Genomic DNA, 21,728 nt, shown 5'->3' with positions numbered 1-21,728 from the left:
GTGAAAAATTTTTTATTCTTACAATTAGAGCCTGAGCTGATCTGTCAGTGCTGCATCACACAAAGCAGACTGGCAATGCCAAAACAATCCTCAGAAATCATGTGCATTTCTATAACATTATGCCAAACATAATATCAAGGAACAAGGGGAAGTATAATGGGAAAAATATTAGAGTGTTTAATTCTATATTTTAATGTGCATTTATAAAACATATCTGACAGTCTAAAACCAATGGTGAAATTTCCAGGTAAAAAGTGTTAGTATCATAAGTGGTGACTGAAATTCTCCCTGATATCATTCAGTTCTTTAATTCATATAAAGGAGATTTCACTTGTCGATTTAAATCAGATGGTGTGTGTGTGTGTGTGTGTGTGTGTGTGTGTGTGTGTGTGTTTCCTCTCAGAATACGGACCCTTAGCAGGTGCCTATGTACCTTTGCCACTTTGGAGAAAAATGAATATTTTTTCCTAGATTGTCCCTGATATTATGGGAAAATTCTGGGAAATTTTATTTTCTAAATCCTCCAGATAGGAGAATTGTAACTGGAACATTAGATAAATTTTCTGCTCTTGAAATTGGGGTTGTAACAAGATTTAATTTTTTCATTGGTTGTTGTATTAATATAATTTTTTAAATGTGTAATATTCTGTAAAATCCAAATGAAGAAATTTCTAAAATATTATTTAATGCTAATTAGAAGTCATAAATTTTTGGAGCCATTTCTTCGTAAGTCAGAGCTAATCAATAAGATTTCGAAAATACATTGTCACAAATAAGTAGAAATGCCCATGGTATTATCTGCACATTCCTGAATTCTGAAAGGTCTGTACTATATTAATACACTAGAAACAACTTAAAAATGAAAAGGAAAATATTTTTAGAAAAGTTTAAACTTTGGGTTCAGCAAGCATTTATTGAGCATCTCTTATGCACAAGTCACTGTATTAAGCGCCAGGGAGATAAAAACGAACATGGTGTTTGCTCATAAGGTATACATGACTAATGGGTTAAATAAATATGAATGAAAACAATTAAGGCCCAGGGAGATAAAGTGCTAACAGATGCATAAACAGTGTTAGCTACTAGTGCTCAGTTTTCCTCCTGCAAAATGAGGATAAATAAATGTTGAGTTCAAAAGTGAAGGTGTAAGATAATGGGCTCCTTAATTGAGTATTTTGACGTTCTCGAATGCCAGAAGTATTACTTTATTACGTCTTCGCTTTCAAGTTCTGGACAGTTAGCTCAATTGGTTAGCATAGCCGTCATTCATCCTTCATTCATCCATTTGTTTATTCATCCACACAAGAAATACTGAGCACGCATTCTGAGCCAGGCCCTGAGATGGGCACTGGGAACACAACAGGGAGGCAGATAGCCACAGACCAACATTCTAATAGAATAGTAATGAAAAAAGATCAGGGATTAAATCACCCGATGTGCTTTCTCCTGCTCCGTTGCTACTGTTGACCTTTTAGCTAGCAAAGTACAATTGTGTACTAGAAAAGAAGCTCAAAGAACATGCTCAGTTGGTGATCTACCACTTGCATCATTTATATATATAAAGTTTGCATCTCATCATTATCTCTTGTATTCTGAATTAACATTTTAATTTTTGCCTTATTTTTCTAAATTAGTAATATTCTAAATTCTATAAAATATGAAGCCTTGGAGAGAAAGGATTACAATAGTGGAGCCTATTTTCCTAGAAATCATTTTTTTTTTTTTTTTTTAATTTTTTTTTTCAACATTTTTTATTTTATTTTTGGGACAGAGAGAGACAGAGCATGAACGGGGGAGGGGCAGAGAGAGAGGGAGACACAGAATCGGAAACAGGCTCCAGGCTCCGAGCCATCAGCCCAGAGCCTGACGCGGGGCTCGAACCCACGGACCGCGAGATCGTGACCTGGCTGAAGTCGGAGGCTTAACCGACTGCGCCACCCAGGCGCCCCTCCTAGAAATCATTTAAAACTTTGTGGCATTCTCATTAAATGCCAGTGGAGCAGTCTTTTAGAATACTTAAATCTAATTTTGGTTTTGGATATACAAACCATAATTTTGCTTGTGTGCTCTCATAAATATATCTTGAACTAAGAAATATGTCTTCAACTATCTCCCATGCTCCTTTTCAGTCACCTAAAAATCAAGTAAATAGAAAATAAAGTCTCTAAAGGTGGCTTGATTAAATAAGAATCTGATTTTTGTAAGTAATAGACATAAATAAGCAGCTGAAAACTCAGAGCTTTTCATAACAGCGGATAAAAAGTATTGTTAAAATAATTCCTCTTGGATAAAAGAATTCAGATAACTATGCCAAGAGAAAATCTGTAGGTCCTGAAGGATTCTTTCATAATAAATGGAAAACAACAACAAAATAACTAGAATACTTTATAATTAGTTGCAGTAGCTTTCAAAGAGCTGTTACTTTGCCCAGATCCTATTCTTTGTTTAAATTTTGTTTGACAAGCATTTTATAAATGATTATAGGAGGTGGTTTCTGTTTCATTAATGAAGCTGATAATGGTTAATTACTAAAGTGGAGTAAACAGTTCAAAACCAGATCAAGAATGAAAAGCCAATTATGTAGAAATGATCCAGCTGTACTAAATATGATTTCCTTTTACTATTAAGAACCTCAAAAATATTTTAAAACCCTTAAGAAAAAAACCAACCAAACCACCTATGTTGTAACTTTATTTCTTACTGTTTGGTTTAGTATTGAAAGCCATATCTAGTTTGGTTTTCAAATTCAGTGAAACAGCTCCAAAACACAAAATGGAATTCACTTGATCTTAACATGAAATGAAAATCAGTACAACTGGAGACATTCTTTTTGATTGCTTACTATGAACTCTTAAGTATAGAGCCAAATTTAGAATCCAGCTTTTCTGTTTCTAAGTTGAGATTCACGAAACATAACCATTTAAAAAGGGAACATTTCGGTGGTATTTAGTATATTCACAGTGTTGTACACTTACTACCTCTGTTTTAGTTCCAGAACATGTTCATTACCCCACAAGGAAAGCCCATACCCATTTAAGCTATTACTCTCCATTTATCCCATCCCCACCTCCTGGCAACCACCGGTGTGCATCCTGTCTTTATGATTTACCTATTCTGGATATTTCATATAAGTGGAATCATACAATATGTGACCTTTTGTATCTACTTACTTTTACTTAACATTTTTGAGACTTATCAACATTGGACCATATGTCAGGACTCATTTCTTTTTATGGCTTAATTAATATTTCATGGTCTGTTTATGCCACAGTTTGTTCATCCATTTGTCTGTTGGTGGACATTTGTAGTGTTTCCCATCTTTTGGCTAAAGTGAATAGTGCTGCTATGCATATGTATTTGAGTACCTGTTTTCAATGCTTTTGGGTATATATTTAGGAGTAGAATTGTTTGGTCATATGCTAATTCTATGTTTAACTTTTTGAGTTATCAATAAACTTTTTCATAATACTGAACTATTTTACATTCCCATTAGCAGTGTACTAAAGGTCCAATTTCTGCACACACTCGCCAACACTTATTTACTATTTTTTTAAATTATAGCTATCCTAAGGAGTATGAAGTGGTACTTCATTATGGTTTTGATTTGCATTTACCTAGTGGCTAATGATGTTCATCTTTTCATGTGTTTGTTGGCTGTTTGTAGGTCTTCTTTAAAGAAATGTGTAATCAAGTCCCTTGTGCATTTTAATTTAATTTAATTTATTTAAAAGTAGGCTTCATGCCCAGTGTGGAGCCCAATGCAGGGCTTGAACTCACGACCCTGAGATCAAGACATGATCTGAGATCAGGGGTCAGATGCTTAACTGACTGAGCCACGCGGGTGCCCCCATTATGCATTTTTTTTTTTTAATTTTTTTTTCCAACTTTTTAAATTTATTTTTGGGACAGAGAGAGACAGAGCATGAACGGGGGAGGGGCAGAGAGAGAGGGAGACACAGAATTGGAAACAGGCTCCAGGCTCCGAGCCATCAGCCCAGAGCCTGATGCGGGGCTCGAACTCACAGACCGCGAGATCGTGACCTGGCTGAAGTCGGACGCTTAACCGACTGCGCCACCCAGGCGCCCCCATTATGCATTTTTAAATTGGACTTTTTAAATCTTTCTGTGGTTGAGTTGTGAGAATTCTTGATATATTCTGGATACTACATATATGGCTTGCAAATATTTTCTCCCATTCTGTAGATTTTTTCACCTTTTTGATAATGTTCTTTTATACATAAAAGTTTTTAGTTTTGATGAAGTCCAATTTATCTATTTATATCTTCTTTTGTAACTCATACTTTTGATGCCCTATCTAAGAAACCATTCCTGAATCCAGGATCATGTCAATTTACCCCTATGTTTTCTTCTAAGAGTTTTATGGTTTTAGCTCATATTTAAGTCATTAAGCCATTTTGAGTTAATTTTTTTATATGATGTGATATATCATATATATGGATATATATATATATATATATATATTTCCAAAAATATCCACTTTTGCATGTGGGTATTCAGTTGTCCCAGCATGATTTGTTGAAGGGACTATTCTTTCCCCATTGGATGGTTTTGGCATCTTTGTCAAAAATGAATTAGCCATAGATGAATAAATTAGAGACTGGATTTTAAATAACTGCAAAACCAACTAGTCATTTTTATCTTACTACAGAGATTCTAAAAAATTTGATCCAAGGCTAGCGGGGTGTATAAGGATTTTCCTGATGTTATACATTCTGATCTCTTAGTTTAGTTCCTATAATAAGAAATGGTAGTGAGGAAGCATTTTCCAGTGGAAAGAGCAGTCTCTGTACACTGTCTAGGCTTTGAATCCCATGTCTGCATTTACTTGTCATCGATCTTAGGCAAATAACATTATCTGCTTCTTTAGGACAGTGTCTAAACATTTCTTAGCTGAATTTATTATAATGGTGTTCATTATTGGTAAGCTGCCCAACACTACAGTCATGCTTCTGAACTTTGTTCTTTTACCGCAGTGACAACTGTGTGAGAAAGAGGCTCCACTGGGTCTTTTTTCCATGACAAGGTGTACTGTAGAAGAAAGAAGCTTGGTGTATACTTTTCTGTTGTATATTCTGTTCTCCCTCCACCTTCCACTTAAGTGGTGTAGACTCATACAAGCCAACTGTGCGCATTTTTTCCTGAGTCTGTATCCTATAACATCACATTGGTGGCTTGATATTGGCCATGGTGGGAGTATATGCACCAGTGAAATAATCAACCACCACAAATCAAGTTTGTGTTTTTCCAGCAAGCTGGCTTACTAGCTTACCACCGCTTCCACTTCTCTCTTACCTTACTAATTGTTAATAATTCTTTAAAATTCAGTTTAAGTGAAATCTCACTCTGGAAGTCTTCACTCACCTCTCTAAGTCAAGTGTAACTCCTCTGCTTTCCTAGAAACCAGTGGATAACTTAATTGCCTTTTCAATGGCTTCTTAAGGATCAAATTCAGTATCAGTCAGGATTTAATCAAAGAAGCAGAACCAGGAATTTTAAGGGATTTACTGCAAGGAATTAGCTGAAGCATTTGTGAAGGGTGGCTAAGTAAGTCCAAAGTCTGTAGGCAAGACAGGACAGGAAGAGAAGATCACAAGTAGGCTGGAACCCATGGGCATGAGCTGTTTGGAGTCCTCTTTATTCCCTTGACTCGCTGCATCATTAATCTCTCCCCTCTTCACTGCGATCACTCCTGTCACCTGACAAAGTTTGTCTCCTTGGCGTTAAAAACAACAACAGCAAAAAAAAAAAAAAAAAAAAGCAACCAAAAACCTCCGGACCTTAAATCCCAGTCTAGATACCATCCCACTTCTCTGCTCCTCCATACAGCTAAACTTCTAGCCAAATGAAGAATGTTTCCATCTGTTGTGTTTTGCTGCCTCTCCCTCCAATTCACCTTTTTAAAAAGTCAACAACTTTTATTATAATTCCATGTATTTTACAGAAATAAGAATGTAGCCAACAGGTCAGAGGCATAGGACAAAATGTTCTAAAACTGCAGGTTTGTTCATGTTGCTCTACTGACATCTGGAACAGGATCTCCGTCACATCGGGCACAGCAGCTGCGCTTGTCTGATGCCTCCTTCTGATGCCAGATGCGGCCCTGGGCACACTTGGCACTGCCCACCAGGCAGCAAGAGCAGCAGTTCTGCTTCCTGCAGTGCATTTGCATTCTGCATGTGCAGAAGCCACTGGTGGAGCAGGGGCAGTTGGGTCCGTTTCTGGCTGAGGTGGGGACAGAGGTCCAAAGCAGGTGACACAAGGAGACACGCTGCAGGAATAGTTCCGGTTCCCTCTTCAGTCTCCTATGTAATCTGGTTTTGTTCTCATCACACCACTAAAACTGTTGTGGTCAGGGTCATCATAGCAGGCACTTTTGATCGACTTAACCCTTCATTCCCAACTCCCTTTTCCCTTGTCTACTTTCTCCGTAGAGGCTAGAAAAATTCAACTCTCACCTTCCCAGAGCTTCCCTTGCAGTTCAGGGTGGCTACGTGGCATAGCTCTGACTGATGAGATGCAAAAGAATTCTGGGGATGGAAGCTTCTTGGAAAGTTCTTCTATTCTTAATAAAGGGATATACACTGTGGGCTCCACACCTTAGCTTCCCCCCCCGCCCCCCGCCTTGTACACGAGTCCAGAACAATGACACCCATCTTGCCGCCATCAGAGCATAACCGGCTCCGATATTCAACGGCCAACTAGCGCCTGTAGCTGGTGATAGATACCTCCAGACTTTTTGTGGTATGTGTGGGGAAAAAAATCCCAGATTCTTATTTGGGTTTAATCTCATTTTTTGTTGTCATTTCTTGACTCTGAAATCAGTTCCTATTAATACAGTCACCACCAACTTTCATGCTGCTAAATTCAATAGAACCTTTTCTTTCCTCATCTTATTTAACTTGTCACTAGCATTCCACACTGTTGAGCACTTTCTCCATGAAACATATGTCTCTTTTAACTTCCTTGATGCCTTTTTCTTGTTTTTTTCTTTTACCTTTTTAGCTACTCTCTCTATTTTGCAAGTCCTCTGTTGTCAAACCGATACTTAAATATTGGAGTCTGTCAAGGTTGTGTTCTACTACTTTTTTCTTCCTCAGTGATCTTATGTATTTTAATAGCTTTAAATACCATCAGTATCCTGAAAACTTCCACAGTATTACCACCAGCATGGACTTCTCTCAATTCCAGCTTCATATTATCTGCTTAACATTCCAGATGCTTCACAAACATTTTAAACTCAATATGTCCAAAATTGAACTACTACTTTTCCATTTAAAAGTGCATTCCTTCTTTATGTCTATATATCTTAGTAAACTTAGTAATATAATCCATCAACCAGAAACCTGGGAGTTATCCATGGTTCCTTACTCTCCATCATCTTTAATGTGGCAGATAGTATGGGTTGGCTCACCTAACACCCATTACAATAAACTCCTCCTTGCTTTTCTTTCCTTTAAAGACTGGAAAATGAAATACTCATTTCCTAGCCTCCCTTGCAGCTGAGTAGCCACGTAGCTTTTTTTTTTTTTAACTTTTTTTTTAAAGTTTATTCATTTTATGAGAGAGAGAGCAAGAACAAGCAGGGGAGGGGCAGAGAGAGGGAGAGAGAGAATCTCAAGCAGGCTCTGTACTGTCAGCACAGAGCCCAATGTGCGGCTTGATCCCACAAACCATGAGATCATGACCTGAGCCTAAATTGAGACTTGGTTGCTTAACCAACTGAACCACCCAGGCGCCCACCAGTTACATAGTTTTGATCAAGGAAATATGAATGGATCTTTACAGAAGTGCTTAACTTTCTTTTCTTTTTCTTTTAGAGAGAGAGTGAGAGTGTGAGTGGGGGAGAGGGGCAGAGGAAAGGAGAGGGAGTGGGAAAGAGAGAGAGAGACGTTTAAGCATGCTCCATGCTCAGCACAGAGACTGATGTAGGGCTTGATCCCATGACCCTAGGATCCTGACCTGAGCCAAAATCAAGAGTCAGACACTCAAACTGCTGAGCCATTCAGGCATCCTAGAAGTGCTTAACTTTCTACATAAAGTTTTACTAAAAGAAAATCTTTGCAAGTCTCTCTCTATCTTCCTTACTGGAACTTATCTGTGATACCTGGAGGTACAGCATCCATCTTGTGACCATATGGTTCAAAGCTACATGCTAGTGATGAGAAAGCAATGCATAGAAGTATCTTGAGACACTGATGACATCAATAAAACTACTGTTAAACTGTTAGACTTGTCACATTCAGACTATTGTTATATGGGGGAGAAAAACCCTCCACTTAAGTCATTGTTGTGGACTTTTTTTTTTTTTAGGGAGAGAGAGAGCATGCGAACAGGAGGAGGGACAGAGGTGGGGGTGGGGGAGCAGAGGGAGAGGGAGAGAGGGAATCTTAAACAGGATCCATGCCCAGCACAGAGCCCCATGCAGGGCTCTCTCTCATGACCCTGAGACCATGACCTGACCTGAAATCAAGAGTCAGACACTTAACTGACTGAGCCACCCAAGTGCCCTGTAGTAGACTTTCTATTGGTTGCATCCAAATGCAATTTCTAACTCTAACCATCCAATCCATCAGCAAATCCTACAGAGTCTACAGCAAAATATATCTTGAATCCATTCACCTATCTCCTGGTTCAGATCACTATCATCATCTAAGCCTAGGCTATCATCATCTTTCACCTGGAGTACTGTGATAGTCACCTAACTGGTTACCTCACTACTTTTTAAAGTCTCCTCTAATGTATTCCTCTTACAGCATCCAGAGTTATTTAAAAACAATATTCACTCAGTAAGTGAGGAATATAAGAGATTTACCTCAACTTGAGAGTATCTATAAAAAGTTACAGTTAATATCACAGAATGCTGAAAAACTATATGCTTTCTCAAGATTGGGAGCAAGGGAAGGCTGTCTGCTCTCACCACTCTTATTCAGCATAGTACTGGAAGTTCTAGCCATTGCAAAAGGTCAAGAAAACAAATGAAAGGCATACAGATTGGAAAAGAAGAAATAAAACTGTTTCTATTTGCAGATGACACGATTGTCTACATAGAAAATTCCAAGGAGACTTATGTTGGGTGTAGAGATTACTTTAAAATATTTTTAAATTTTATTTTGTTTTAGTTTTTAAGTTTATTTATTTATTTTGAGAGAGAGAGAGAGAGAGAGAGAGAGAGAGCACAAGCAGGGGCGGGGCAGAGAGAAGGAGAGACAGAATCCTAAGCAGGCTCCACGACATTAGTGCAGAGCCCAACGTGGGGCTCGAACTCATGAACTGTGAGATCTTGACCTGAGCCAAGATCAAAAGTCAGACGCTTAACCAACTGTACCACCCAGGCACCCCAAAAATAAAATCTTTATTTTTTTATTTATTATTTATTTTTTTTGCATTTTTTTCAATATATGAAATTTATTGTCAAATTGGTTTCCATGCAACACCCAGTGCTCATCCCAAAAGGTGCCCTCCTCAATACCCATCACCCACCCTCCCCTCCCTCCCACCCCCCATCAACCCTCAGTTTGTTCTCAGTTTTTAAGAGTTGCTTATGCTTTGGCTCTCTCCCACTCTAACCTCTTTTTTTTTTTTTTTTCTTCCCCTCCCCTATGGGTTTCTGTTAAGTTTCTCAGGATCCACCTAAGTGAAAACATGGTATTTGTCTTTCTCTGTATGGCTTATTTCACTTAGCATCACACTCTCCAGTTCCATCCATGTTGCTACAAAGGGCCATATTTCATTCTTTCTCATTGCCATGTAGTACTCCATTGTGTATATAAACCACAATTTCTTTATCCATTCATCAGTTGATGGACATTTAGGCTCTTTCCATAATTTGGCTATTGTCGAGAGTGCTGCTATAAAGATTGGGGTACAAGTGCCCCTATGCATCAGTACTCCTGTATCCCTTGGGTAAATTCCTAGCAGTTCTATTGCTGGGTCATAGGGTAAAAATAAAATCTTTTAAAAAAAGGGAGGGGGGCACCTGGCTGGCTTAGTCAGCAGAGCATGCAACTCTTGATTTGATCTTGGGGTTGTAAGTTCAAGCCCCATGTTGGGTGTAGAGATTACTTTTATTTATTTATTTATTTATTCTTCGTTTTTAAAGTTTATTTATTTTGAGAGAGAAAGCAAGGAGGGGGTTGTGCAGAGAGAGAGAGGGAGAGAGAACCCCAAGCAGGCTTTGCACGGTCAGTGCAGAGCCAGCTGTGGGGCTTAAACTCATGAACCTCAAAATCATGACCTGAGCCAAAGTTGGATGCTTAACCAACTGAGCCACCCAGGTGCCCCAGGTGTAGAGATTACTTAAAATCTTTTTTAAAAAATTTTTGTTTTAACGTTTATTTATTTTTGAGACAGAGAGAGACAGAGCATGAACGGGGGAGGGTCAGAGAGAGAGGGAGACACGGAATCGGAAGCAGGCTCCAGGCTCTGGGCCATCATCAGCCCAGAGCCCGACGCGGGGCTCGAACTCACGGACCGGGAGATCGTGACCTGAGCGGAAGTTGGACGTTTAACCGACTGAGCCACCCAGGCGCCCCAAAAATAAAATCTTTAAAAAAGAAAAAAAAAAAAAAAGAAGAAAATCCTGAGGAATAACAAAATCACTCCAGAACTAGCAAGTGAGTTCAGCAAGGTTGCAGGATACAAGATCAACACAAGAAATGAAACCATATTTCTATATGCCAACAATGAACATGAAGTAACTGAAATTAAAAACAGTACTATTTACAATCACTTCGAAAAAAATGAGATACTTAGGTATATACTTAACAAAACATGTATAGGATATAGATGCTGAAAATTATGATGAAAGAAATCAAAGAAGACCTAAATAAATGAAGAGATGTATTACGTTCATGTTTGGAAAGGCTCAATGTAGTAAGATGTCAGTTCTTCTCAAACTGATCAATAGGTTTAATACAATTTTTATGAAGAATCCCAGTAAGTTTTTGTTTTGTTTTCTTTTCTTTTGTTTAGAAACAGACAAGCTTATTTTGAAATTTGATTTGTGCAAAAAAGCACAGGTCCCAGAATAACTAAAGCAATCTTACTAAAGAAGGATAAAGTGGGGGGGGGGAGGATCTCTTCACTCAATATTACAGGCTTACTTGATAGCTATAACAATCAAAATAGCGTGGTGTTGTACTGGTGGAGAGACAGATACACAAATCAATGGAACAGAATAGAGAACCTAGAAATATATCCACCCAAATATGTCTAACTGAATTTTCACAAGGTGCAACAGCAATTCACCAATGGAAAGATTGCTTTTTCAACAAATGGTGCTGGATCAATTGAACATCTCTTAGCAAAAAAATGAACCTTAACCTAAATCTCATACCTTTTAAAAATAGTAACTAAAATCGTAGACTTAAATGTGAAACTTAAAATATAAAACTTTAAGGAGCGCCTGGGTGGCTCAGTCGGTTCAGCATCTGACTTGGGCTAAGGTCATGATCTCATGGCCTGTGGGTTCGACCCCCACAACAGGCTCTGTGCTGACAGCTCAGAGCCTGGAGCCTGCTTCGGATTCTGTGTCTCCCTCTCTCTCTGTCCCTCCCCTGCTCACACTCTGTCTCTCTCTCAAAAATAAATAAACATTAAAAAAAATTAAAATATAAAACTTGCAAAAAAAAAAAACACAGGAGAAAATCTTTGGGATCTTGGGCTAGGTGAAGAGTTCTTAGACTTAGCACTTAAAGTACACTCCATAAAAGGATGAACTGATAAATTATACTTTATCACAATTAAAAACTTGTTCTGCAAAAGATCCCCTCAGGAGGATGCAAAGACACACCACAAATTGGGGAAAAAAAGCTTGCAAATCACATATGCAACAAAAGATTAGTAAGTATCTAGAATATGTAAAGAACCCTCAAAACAGTAAAACAAAACAAAACAAAACCTCAGTCCAATTAGAAAACAGGAAAAAGACATGAACAGACATTTCTTTAAAGAGGATATACAAATGGCAAATAAGTACATTAAAAGATGTTCAGGGGTGCCTGGGTGGCTCAGTCAGTTGCTTTGGCTCAGGTCATGACCCCAGGGTCATGGAACCTACTTGAGATTCTCTCTCTCTCTCCCTCTACCCCTCTCCCAAGTTTGCTGTCTCTCTCTCTCTCTCTCTCTCTCTTTCTCAAAAGAAAAAGGATGTTCAATATGATTAGCCAACAGAGAAATGCAAATTAAAACCATGAGATATCACTACACATCTTTCAGAAAGGCTAAAATAAAAAACTGTGACAATATTGCATCCTAGCAAAGATACAGAGATACATTTGCATGTTGCTGGTAGAATTGTAAAATGGTATAGCCATTCTGGAAACGTTTGGCAGTTTCTTATAAAACAAAATATACAATTACCATAAAACCCAGTAATCACACTCTTGGGCATTTACCCAAGAGAAATGAGCATATACTTGTACATATCTGTACATGAATATTCATAGCAGCTTTATTTGCCATAGCCAGAAAATGGAATCAACCCATGTGTCCTTCAATAGGTGAATGTTTAAACTGTGGTATACCCATAACCATAGAATATTACTCACCAATGAGTATACTATTGATACGTACAACAACTTGGATCAATCTCCAGGGAATTATGCTGAGGAAAAAAAAAAGCCCACCATAAAAGGTTATATAATGTATGATCCATTATATGACATTTTGAAATTACAAAATTTTAGAAATGGAGAAAAATTAGTGATCTCCAGCACTCGAGAATGGGGAATGGGAGGAGGGAGGTGGGTATATACAAACCAGGGCAACACGAGGGCTTCTGGTGATGTTGGAACTATTCAGTGTTTTGACTGTGACTGTGGTGATGGATACATGAACCTATAGGTGATAAAATTACATAGAATTTAATACACATGCAAAAATAAGTACAAGCAAAATTGGGGAAATCAGTATCAATGTCAATATCCTGGTTCTGCTATTGTAGTATAGTTCTGCAAGTTTTACCATTGGGGAAAACTGGATTAAGTATAGACAGATCTCTCTGTATTATTCCTTACCTCTGCAAGTGAACTGACAATGATGTCAATGAAAGCTCCATTAAGAAAAGCAGGAGCACCTGACTGACTCAGTAGGTAGAGCATGTGACTCTTTATCTCAAGGTTGTGAGTTCAAGCCCCATGTTGGGTGTACAGATTACTTTTAAAAAGGGGTGCCTGGGTGGCTCAATCAGTGGAGCATCTGACTCTTGACTTCAGCTCAGGTCATGATCCAGGGTCATGAGATTGAGCCCAGGATCAGGCTCCGTGCTGAGCGTGGAGCCTGCTTGGGATTCTCTGTCTCTCTGTCTCTGTCTCTGTCTCTGTCTCTCTCTCTCTCTTTCCCTCTCTCTCCCTGCCTGTACCCTTCCCCCACACGCACACGTGTGCTCATCCTCACTTTGTCAGGAAAAAAACAAAACAAAACAAAACAAAAAATATACTTCAGATTACGTGCCTTTTTTGGGTAGAGTCCTTCAATGATTTCTTATTATACCTGGAATAAAATTCAGATGTCTCTCTAAGGCTCTTATGTTACCTAACTGGAATTTAAATAAAAACTTAAAAAAAAAAAAAAGAAAGAAAAACAAAGGGGAAAAAATCAGGTTTATGTCTTTCCCCCAGTATCATTTTATGCTAACTGTGTCTTCTTTTCCCATTCATCACACTGGACTTCTTTCCATATTACACAAGCCAATAGACAACACTGTGTTGTTCCCACGAAAACATTCATCTCCCAACCCTTCTGTGGCTTTTTCTCATCTTTTAGGTCTTGGCTTGGATGTCATCTCTTTAAGAGCCTTCCGTAATGATGCTCCCAACCCTACAGCAAACTAGTTGGTTAGATTTATAACTCTTTAGATTGTTTGTTACTGATATGGTAACAATGTTAATATTTATTTTAAATGGCATGTATTGATAAGATAACAATGTTAATATTTATTTTAAATGGCATGTATCTATCTATCTGGGCTAGCTGCCTATTGAGTGACTGTATGAAAAGAATAAACTTCAGGAGATTCCCCCATTTATGCTTATTAAGGAATATCAGTGAACTATGTAATTATAGAGTGCTTAGGTGACAGTAGCCTGTTGTATAAAATTTAAAAATATGTTCTGCATTCTCTATTTTAAAGTATTAACATATATTTGCACATATTTTCAAGTACTTGGAATGAGTACTATGTGAACAACATAGTAAGTCTAGGGTGTTATCATAAACCAGGGAAGTACATATAAAAATTTGTAACAGAAAAGGTCTGAATGAATTACTCTTTGCAATGCTAAACAAGGAAGCTGGTGGCAATGAATTATAATATTTCAGATATAGTAAGGGTGGAATGAGGGTGTAAGTGGTCATGGTGATATGAATTAATGAAACGTTTGAATCATTGAGCATTTGAGATACATCACTGAATACAGAAACTAATAATTATAGTTATAAGTAGAGGCTAAAATTGGTAATTATCTGAATAATAAAATTAATTTATAAAGCTCCTAGAAGTAAACATGGACTATAAGCTCATTGCATTGGTTTTGGTGATGATATTTTGGATCTAACACCAATAGCAAAGGCAACAAAAGCAAAAATAAATAAGTGGGACTACATTAAACTAAAAAGCCTCTGCGCACCAAAGGAAATACTCAAAATCAACAAAATGAAAAGGCAACCTACTGAATGGGAGAAAACTTTTGGAAATCATATATCTGGTAAGGGGTTAATTTCCAAAATATATAGAGAACTCATATAATTCAATAGTAAACAATCTGATTACAGAGTGGGCAGAGGACCTGTACAGACATTTTTTCAAAGATGATATAGAGGTGGCCAACAGGTACCTGAAGAGGTGCTCAACATCATTAATCATCAGGTAAATGCATATCAAAACCATGATGAGATATCATATCACACCTGTTAGAATGTCTGTTATCAAAAAGACAAGAAATAACAAGCATTGATGAGGATGTGGAGAAAAGGGAACTGTTGTACACTGTTGGTGGGACTGCAAATTGGTGCAGCCATCATGGAAAACAGTATGGAGAATCCCCCCAAAATTATAAATAGAACTATTATATGATCAAGAAATTACACTTCTGGATATTTATCTGGAAAAAAAAATGAAAACACTAACTTGAAAATAAATATGCAATCCCATGTTCATTGCAGCATTATTTACAAGAGGAAACATATGGAAACAACCTCAGTGTGCATGGATAGATGAATGAATAAAGAAAACATGATGTATACCATTTGCATTTACAACAATAGGGATGGACCTTGAGGGCATCATGCTAAGTGATGAATGAAATGAGTCAGACAAGGACAAATATCGCATGATCCCAATTATATGCGGAATCCTAAAAAAAGCAAAATACAACAACCAGTCTCATAGGACAAATTGGTGATTGCCGAGGGGGTGGGGAGTGGAGGGTGGGCAAAATGGGTGAAGGGGATCAAAAGGCACAAACTTCCAGCTATAAAATAAAATAATGAACAGGATGGTAACTATACTTAATATACTGTACTGCATATTTGCTATTTGCTAAACGAGTAGATCTTAAAAGCTCTCATCACAAGAAAAAAAAATTGTAACTATGTATGGTAACAGACCTTAACTAGACTTATTATGTTGATTATTTGACAATACATAGAAATATTGAATTATGTTGTAAACCTGAAACTAATACAAGGTCTTGTGTCAATTACACCTCAATTAAAAAGATAAAAAAATGATAAAATAATTTATAAACTATCCCTGATACTTGTATACTAATACTGAAAGGGCTGAAGTTCTTTTAAAAATGTTTTTTTTTTTGAGAAGCAAATGTTCCTGATAAATATTTAGAAGTTAAACATTGCTTTTAAAACACATCAAGTAGTGTATGTTTGTTTTGCCTTATTTCATTGTAAGGTTTCCAGTAGAGTGTCAGTTCTTCTGAGACATAATTTGGAGCCTGTTTTTGGAATATTTTATAATCAAATAAATGAATTTATAATGCTGGAACTATTATTCTTTGGTTCACGGATTAAAATTCATAGACACAGGGCCTATTCTTTTAAGAAATAAGCAAAACTCTGTGTGACATGACTTGCAGATTTTATCATGAATTCTTCCCAGTAGTAGATAAGGTCCCTTGAAGAATTCAGCAGATATAGTAGTTGTGAAGTCAGAAACGGGAGGTGGACTAAGATGCCAAGAAAGGTGGAAATGTATACTGTGCTACGTTAACGTGCAAGCAGAACTGGGCAGGACAGAGACCAGAGCCTAGAGTCACGTAAAATAGGTGAGTTAGAGGAGGTGTTACCAGAAGAATTGGAGGTTAATGGTGGAACATGCCTCTGTAGAGATGCCTTACAGGGATGATACTATGAGCCTGGTAGCCAACAGACTTTGTTTACGTAAGTGACATTAAAAAAAATCATAGTGAAGTTATTTATGTATCTTGTTCAACTATATGAATTTTCATTGAGTTTCAACTCTGCTGCTAACTGGCTTAGCTATGAGAACTTGAACCAGGAGTAGTATTTATTGGTGTTGCAGTTTTTTAAGCCAAAACATCGAGAGGGTTGGACTAGATGGCTTGTATACATGTAACACTGTACCGATCTGAATTATTATCAACATTTCTAATTGGACTAACAATTACTTTGTAGGTAATGCAGAGATAAACTTCAAGTTGAATTGTTACAACACCTGTATTAATGACGTTTGAATTAATGACGGGTTTTCCTTTCCTGTACATATTGCTTAGTAGTTTCTAGAGACCCAGTGTTTTGTAACCAAAGTGGGAGAATGTCAAATTTAATCAAGAAAACAAAATATTTATTAAGTAAACAATAAGGAACTCTGGGAGAGTGTGACCTGAAGGTCCCAAAGAACTCTATCCCTGATGATCTGGTTATTATTTGATTTATGTCAAATAATAACTGCCCTTGTTTTGACCTAAGAGAGGATTGTCTGGGAAGTTTGTCTCTGAGATAGAGCTGAAGTGTTGCTCTGCAGAGTGTCTGGAGCCTAAGTGTATGCAGAGTGCCCCCCTCTCCGCTCCTTGATAAATAGGGAAAAGGTCCAATTTGCTCCAGCTGGAAAGTTGAAGTCCTTGTTAAATCTATCTATACTCGTTCTGCGAGGAAAAGGACAATCTCTAGTAATATCATTTAACTGTGAGTATTTTGTCTTCTTTCAAAACACAAAATTTTATAATTTTATGCTGTCTAAGTTAAATATGAATATTAATTTTGTTGGCAATTTAAACTATTATTAAACTGGAAGGTGTTAAGGGTATTTTTGGAACCCTTTAGTTTCCATCATCATTAATTTAATTTTTGCAAAGCAAATAAGCCAATGTTGTTGCTATGATAGTCAAACTATAAAAAGCATTTGCTCCTTGAAAACAAGAAACTTAAGTAGCTTATACAGTGGTTTGGTTTTCCCCTGAAGAATGACAAGGCAATTTTGAACCGTAGCTGGACTTCAGGTGACATTTGATGTAATAATGTAAGTTGATTCACAGTGGTATTTACTCTCATATTTAAAAATGAAATGTGTTTTTAATCAAGAACTTATTCTTAAAACACATTTTATTTTTTAAAGCAATAGGTTATATGTAAATTGAAGGCAACTTGAAATATATTCTGATAGGGGTATATTCAGGGAATTACACCTCTGTTCAAAATGCTATGATATTTATAAACATTCTTCCAGATTATGGAAGTAGACACAAACTGTATTTCCACATCTCTGAAGTATACATTGAATTCATAGCCATGAATTTTCTAAACATTTAGTCTGTTTTCTCTTTCTTAAGCTGTAAAAATTACTTGACATGATATTAACTAAATATGTTTTTTCATTTAAAACTATATATGGAATTGTAGGATTCCATTTATATGAAATGTCTAGAATAGGCAAATACATAGACACAGAAAGTGGATTGGTGGTTGCTAAGGATTGGGGGGGAGGAGGAGAGACTGTTTATGGGTATAGGATTTCATTTTGCAGTAATAAAAATGCTCTGCAATTAGATGGTGGTGATAGTTGCACACTCTGAGTATTCTAAAAACCACGAATTGTACATTTTAAAAGGGCGAATTTTATATTATGTAAATTGCATCTCAAAAAAGCTGCATGATAAAACTATATGTGAAGACTTCACAGTGTAAAATCCTCCAAGTATTCGAAGGTTAAAGGACAGATCCTTGTAAAGGAATCCAGAAGCCTTAATTTGTGCTGTTATTCAAATATATTCTTTTCATTTTCTTTGGTTCCAATAAGCTCAGAGAATTTTGGATCAAAGAAGTTCTGCTCTGAAAAACCTTTTTATAATTGTGTATCATACAGCACTATCATTCCTTTTTTTCTAGTAGAGGCTACTCTGAAGAGTAAAATGTTTTTCTTATGAAGCTATCTACTTTTCAGTGATAACAGTTTTATGCAATGCATTATTCATGATTCAAGTGACTTATTGCAAGAGTGAAAATGTAAAAACCGTGCCTTTAACATGTCACTGTAGTTCTCCGGAGTCAATATGTTTTTCCTGTTAAAAGTTCTAGCTACGTGAAGATTTCCTACACATGATTTAGGGTTAAGGCAGAGGAGATGCAAATTCATTTCTGCAATTAAGCATCTTTTCAGGTAAATAGCTATTATAATCTGTGGAAAGCACAATTTTTTAATAAAGTTATATTTGTTCTAGAAAGAAAATACAGACTTTGCCCATGCCAAATTGATCCTCTTGATAAAAGCTTCTCTCTTAACTAAGTTATTTTTGTTTTTAAGTAAATATTTACTAGGAAAGATAACAAAACAGAATCATGCCAGGCCTATTGTAACTTTTAACAGGATAGGAAGTCTTTGATTACATACCTTTCTCTATGTTGTTAATAATTTACTTAAGTGATCTTAAACTAATTGTACGAACACTGTATTTCTGAAAGCTTTTATTTATTATGTATACATATTAAAATAATTCTATTAAACATCTAAAAGGCTGAAGAAAATTAGTGAAAAATTTTATGTAGAAAATAATACAACATTACTGTGAGCATTTAGAGAGATGAATATTTCATATTTTAAGAAGCATATTTTTTTTTTTTTAATTTTTTTTTTTTCAACTTTTTATTTATTTTTGGGACAGAGAGAGACAGAGCATGAACGGGGGAGGGACAGAGAGAGAGGGAGACACAGAACGGAAACAGGCTCCAGGCTCTGAGCCATCAGCCCAGAGCCTGACGCGGGGCTCGAACTCACGGACCGTGAGATCGTGACCTGGCTGAAGTCGGACGCTTAACCGACTGCGCCACCCAGGCGCCCCAAGAAGCATATTTTTAATCAAAGGCTTATTTATGTATGTTTCATGTATGCCCGGGAATATAACTAGTCCATAAACTGATAAAAACAGGTTTACTTTAGATAATATTTTTGGGTGTTTATTTACCAGCATTGGAAGGACTGGATTTTAGAACATCATTGTTTGTGATTTGAACCCTGATAGTGGCATTACTACAGGATACTTATGTGTGTCTTTGTCAGGATACTACCAGTTTTGTTTTAATGTGCTACCTCTGGTTTGTTCTATATTATTTCTCAAACTCTCCCTCAGCAAGGTCTGTATCTAAGTAGTACCAAATACTTTTAAATTATCAGACTTCTTCAGATATTCAATATTGTATGAAGCCTCATGGCAAATGCAGCAATTTTAAAAGGAGGGTGAATAACAACTTCAAGTTTTCACATTCATTTATAATTTTATGAAATTGAATTGAGACTCCAAAGAGAAGTTTGGAGAGAACTGAACAGGATCATTGCTAAAAGGGACCACACAAATTAAATGGATGGCATTCAGAATTGTTTTTCTATGGAGGGCCAATTGACCTGTTGCAATATAGGAAACACAGAAGTGTATGCTGACTGATCATACTGATTTTAGTCCTGACTTTTCAAGGAAGGAAAACTTCATATCAAAGTTGCACTTATTTGGGGGTACTGCTTTTGCTTCATCTCTTCCATCCAATACTCATTCTACTGACTGCTATGCTGTCAGAACACTGGAGATTCAAACGCTTTTAAAGGAGCATACATTCTATTAGATGATAAAGGGGACACATTTCAGAGATATTACTATTTGAACCGTCTTCGTGGACATAGAAACCTTAGCCACGAACTCGTCACATGGGTAATAAATCCAAGTGAAAGATTTTTCAATATAAGCTCAGAGACTGTCTCAGAAGTTGGTCACATAAATTTTCTGGCATGATTTAAAACCCCAATTTCTCCTTTTTTGGTTCTTTTTGAAGGTGAAAACAGTCTTTATCTTCTAATAGAGAAGATAAAGCTGTAAGATACGATGGACTCTAGGGTGAACTTTATTTTCTTCCAATAATTTTCAGTCTCTTAAACTGTGATTTCCTGTTTAACTTTATTTAAATTTTTGGAGTTCCTTTCTAGGAAATAACAAAAATAAAGACTTTTTTTTTTTTTTTTTTTTAAAGGATAGCCTTAGATTTTGAATAATTTTTCTTATAACAGCTTATGATTTTTAGGCTTTACTATTAAAAATAAAACACTTTCTCCAGTAATCCATAAACTTTCTTTAATAAATACTAAAATAAAATTTTAGTTAAGCAGAACAAAAATTAATGTTTTAATGTTTAGCATATCATAGGACTATGAAAAATATTTATAGAGGACTTAGAAGATAAACACAAGTGCTATGAAAGGCATTTTTTTCTTACTCTTTAATTTCCTTAGTGAAAAAGTCTCATTTTTCTTCCTAGTTCATCTAAATTTAGAACAGTGAAATCTAGAAACTATTAGAATAGAGATTATGAGAATCAGTTATTAAGACAAGAAGTGTGCTGGATTTTACATACATTAATTAAACTCTCCCAATAATTTTGCCAGGAGGGTTTTATTATTTTTCTTCTACAAATGAGGAAACTAAGGTTAGGGGAGGTTTAATAAATGACCCATAAGTAAGTGGTGAAAGCAGTGTATGAAGCCTGACACCAAAGCTTGGTACACTTTCAAAAGCCACATTAAAAAAAAAAAAAAAAAAAAAAAAAAAAAGCCACATTCATTATTACCAAGGTTTAATGAGTTATTTGTAAAGAGCTGAGCAATAAGAAATTGGCAAAATTAGGGATGCCTGGGTGGCTCAGTCAGTTAAATGTCCGACTTTGGCTTGTTTCATGATCTCACGTTTCATGGGTTCAAGCCCCACTTCGGGCTCTGCACTGACAGCTCAGAGCCTGGAGCCTGCTTTGGATTCTGTGTCTCACTATCTCTCTGCCCTTCCCCTGTTCATGATCGATCTCTCTCTCTCTTTCTCTCTCTCTCTTTCAAAAATGAACATTAAAAATTAAAAAAAATATGTATAAAGAAATTGGCAGAATTAATAATTTGGTGTTTAGAAATTGAAAACTCACTATTTTTCCAATTAAAGTATAAATATAGATGTCTAATTTTAGTATAAATTCTGCTAACTCCTCTTTTCCAAAAATAGTACTGTACTTTTATAAAGTCATGCTGAGTTGATAATCATGCTTTCAGACAGTCTACAAAAGTTTTATTTCCTTCAGGCTCTATTTCAGCATTCACTGATGAGTAAGTGAGAATTGGACCAGAGAATGGCAAATACTTACATTACTACATCTGATGGGTACTGTCTTGCTGAACCAGTGGAGTACTATGGTATGTAGACAAATACAGT

The 21,728-nt window shown here is 36.5% G+C and overlaps 1 protein-coding gene and 1 long non-coding RNA gene across 3 annotated transcripts in view; one reads left to right on the top strand and one right to left on the bottom strand.

The window, feature by feature from the left end:
- LOC131504136 (bile acid receptor-like) overlaps positions 1-21,728 on the top strand; it is a 51,377-nt gene that overhangs the window by 17,983 nt on the left and 11,666 nt on the right. Inside the window, exons 1-2 of one of the 2 annotated variants that reach the window (XM_058716120.1) lie at positions 17,068-17,181; positions 21,598-21,709. In XM_058716120.1, the coding sequence (XP_058572103.1) occupies positions 21,646-21,709 (64 nt within the window). In that variant the 5' untranslated portion in view covers positions 17,068-17,181; positions 21,598-21,645. Of the gene's footprint in view, positions 1-17,067; positions 17,182-21,597; positions 21,710-21,728 lie in introns of those variants that run through there. The other variant, XM_058716121.1, reaches the window with a different exon arrangement.
- Positions 2,064-21,728, bottom strand: part of LOC131504139 (uncharacterized) — a 33,363-nt gene continuing 13,698 nt past the window's right edge. Inside the window, exons 3-6 of the long non-coding RNA XR_009257806.1 lie at positions 20,752-20,826; positions 12,781-12,858; positions 12,570-12,625; positions 2,064-2,133 (exon numbers count right to left, since the gene is read on the bottom strand). This is a non-coding gene — a long non-coding RNA (uncharacterized LOC131504139). The remainder of the gene's footprint in view (positions 2,134-12,569; positions 12,626-12,780; positions 12,859-20,751; positions 20,827-21,728) is intronic.

This window comes from Neofelis nebulosa, chromosome 2 (genome assembly GCF_028018385.1).
Source record: "Neofelis nebulosa isolate mNeoNeb1 chromosome 2, mNeoNeb1.pri, whole genome shotgun sequence".
Taxonomy (NCBI): domain Eukaryota; kingdom Metazoa; phylum Chordata; class Mammalia; order Carnivora; family Felidae; genus Neofelis; species Neofelis nebulosa.
This window is presented reverse-complemented; position numbering and strand designations above follow the sequence as displayed.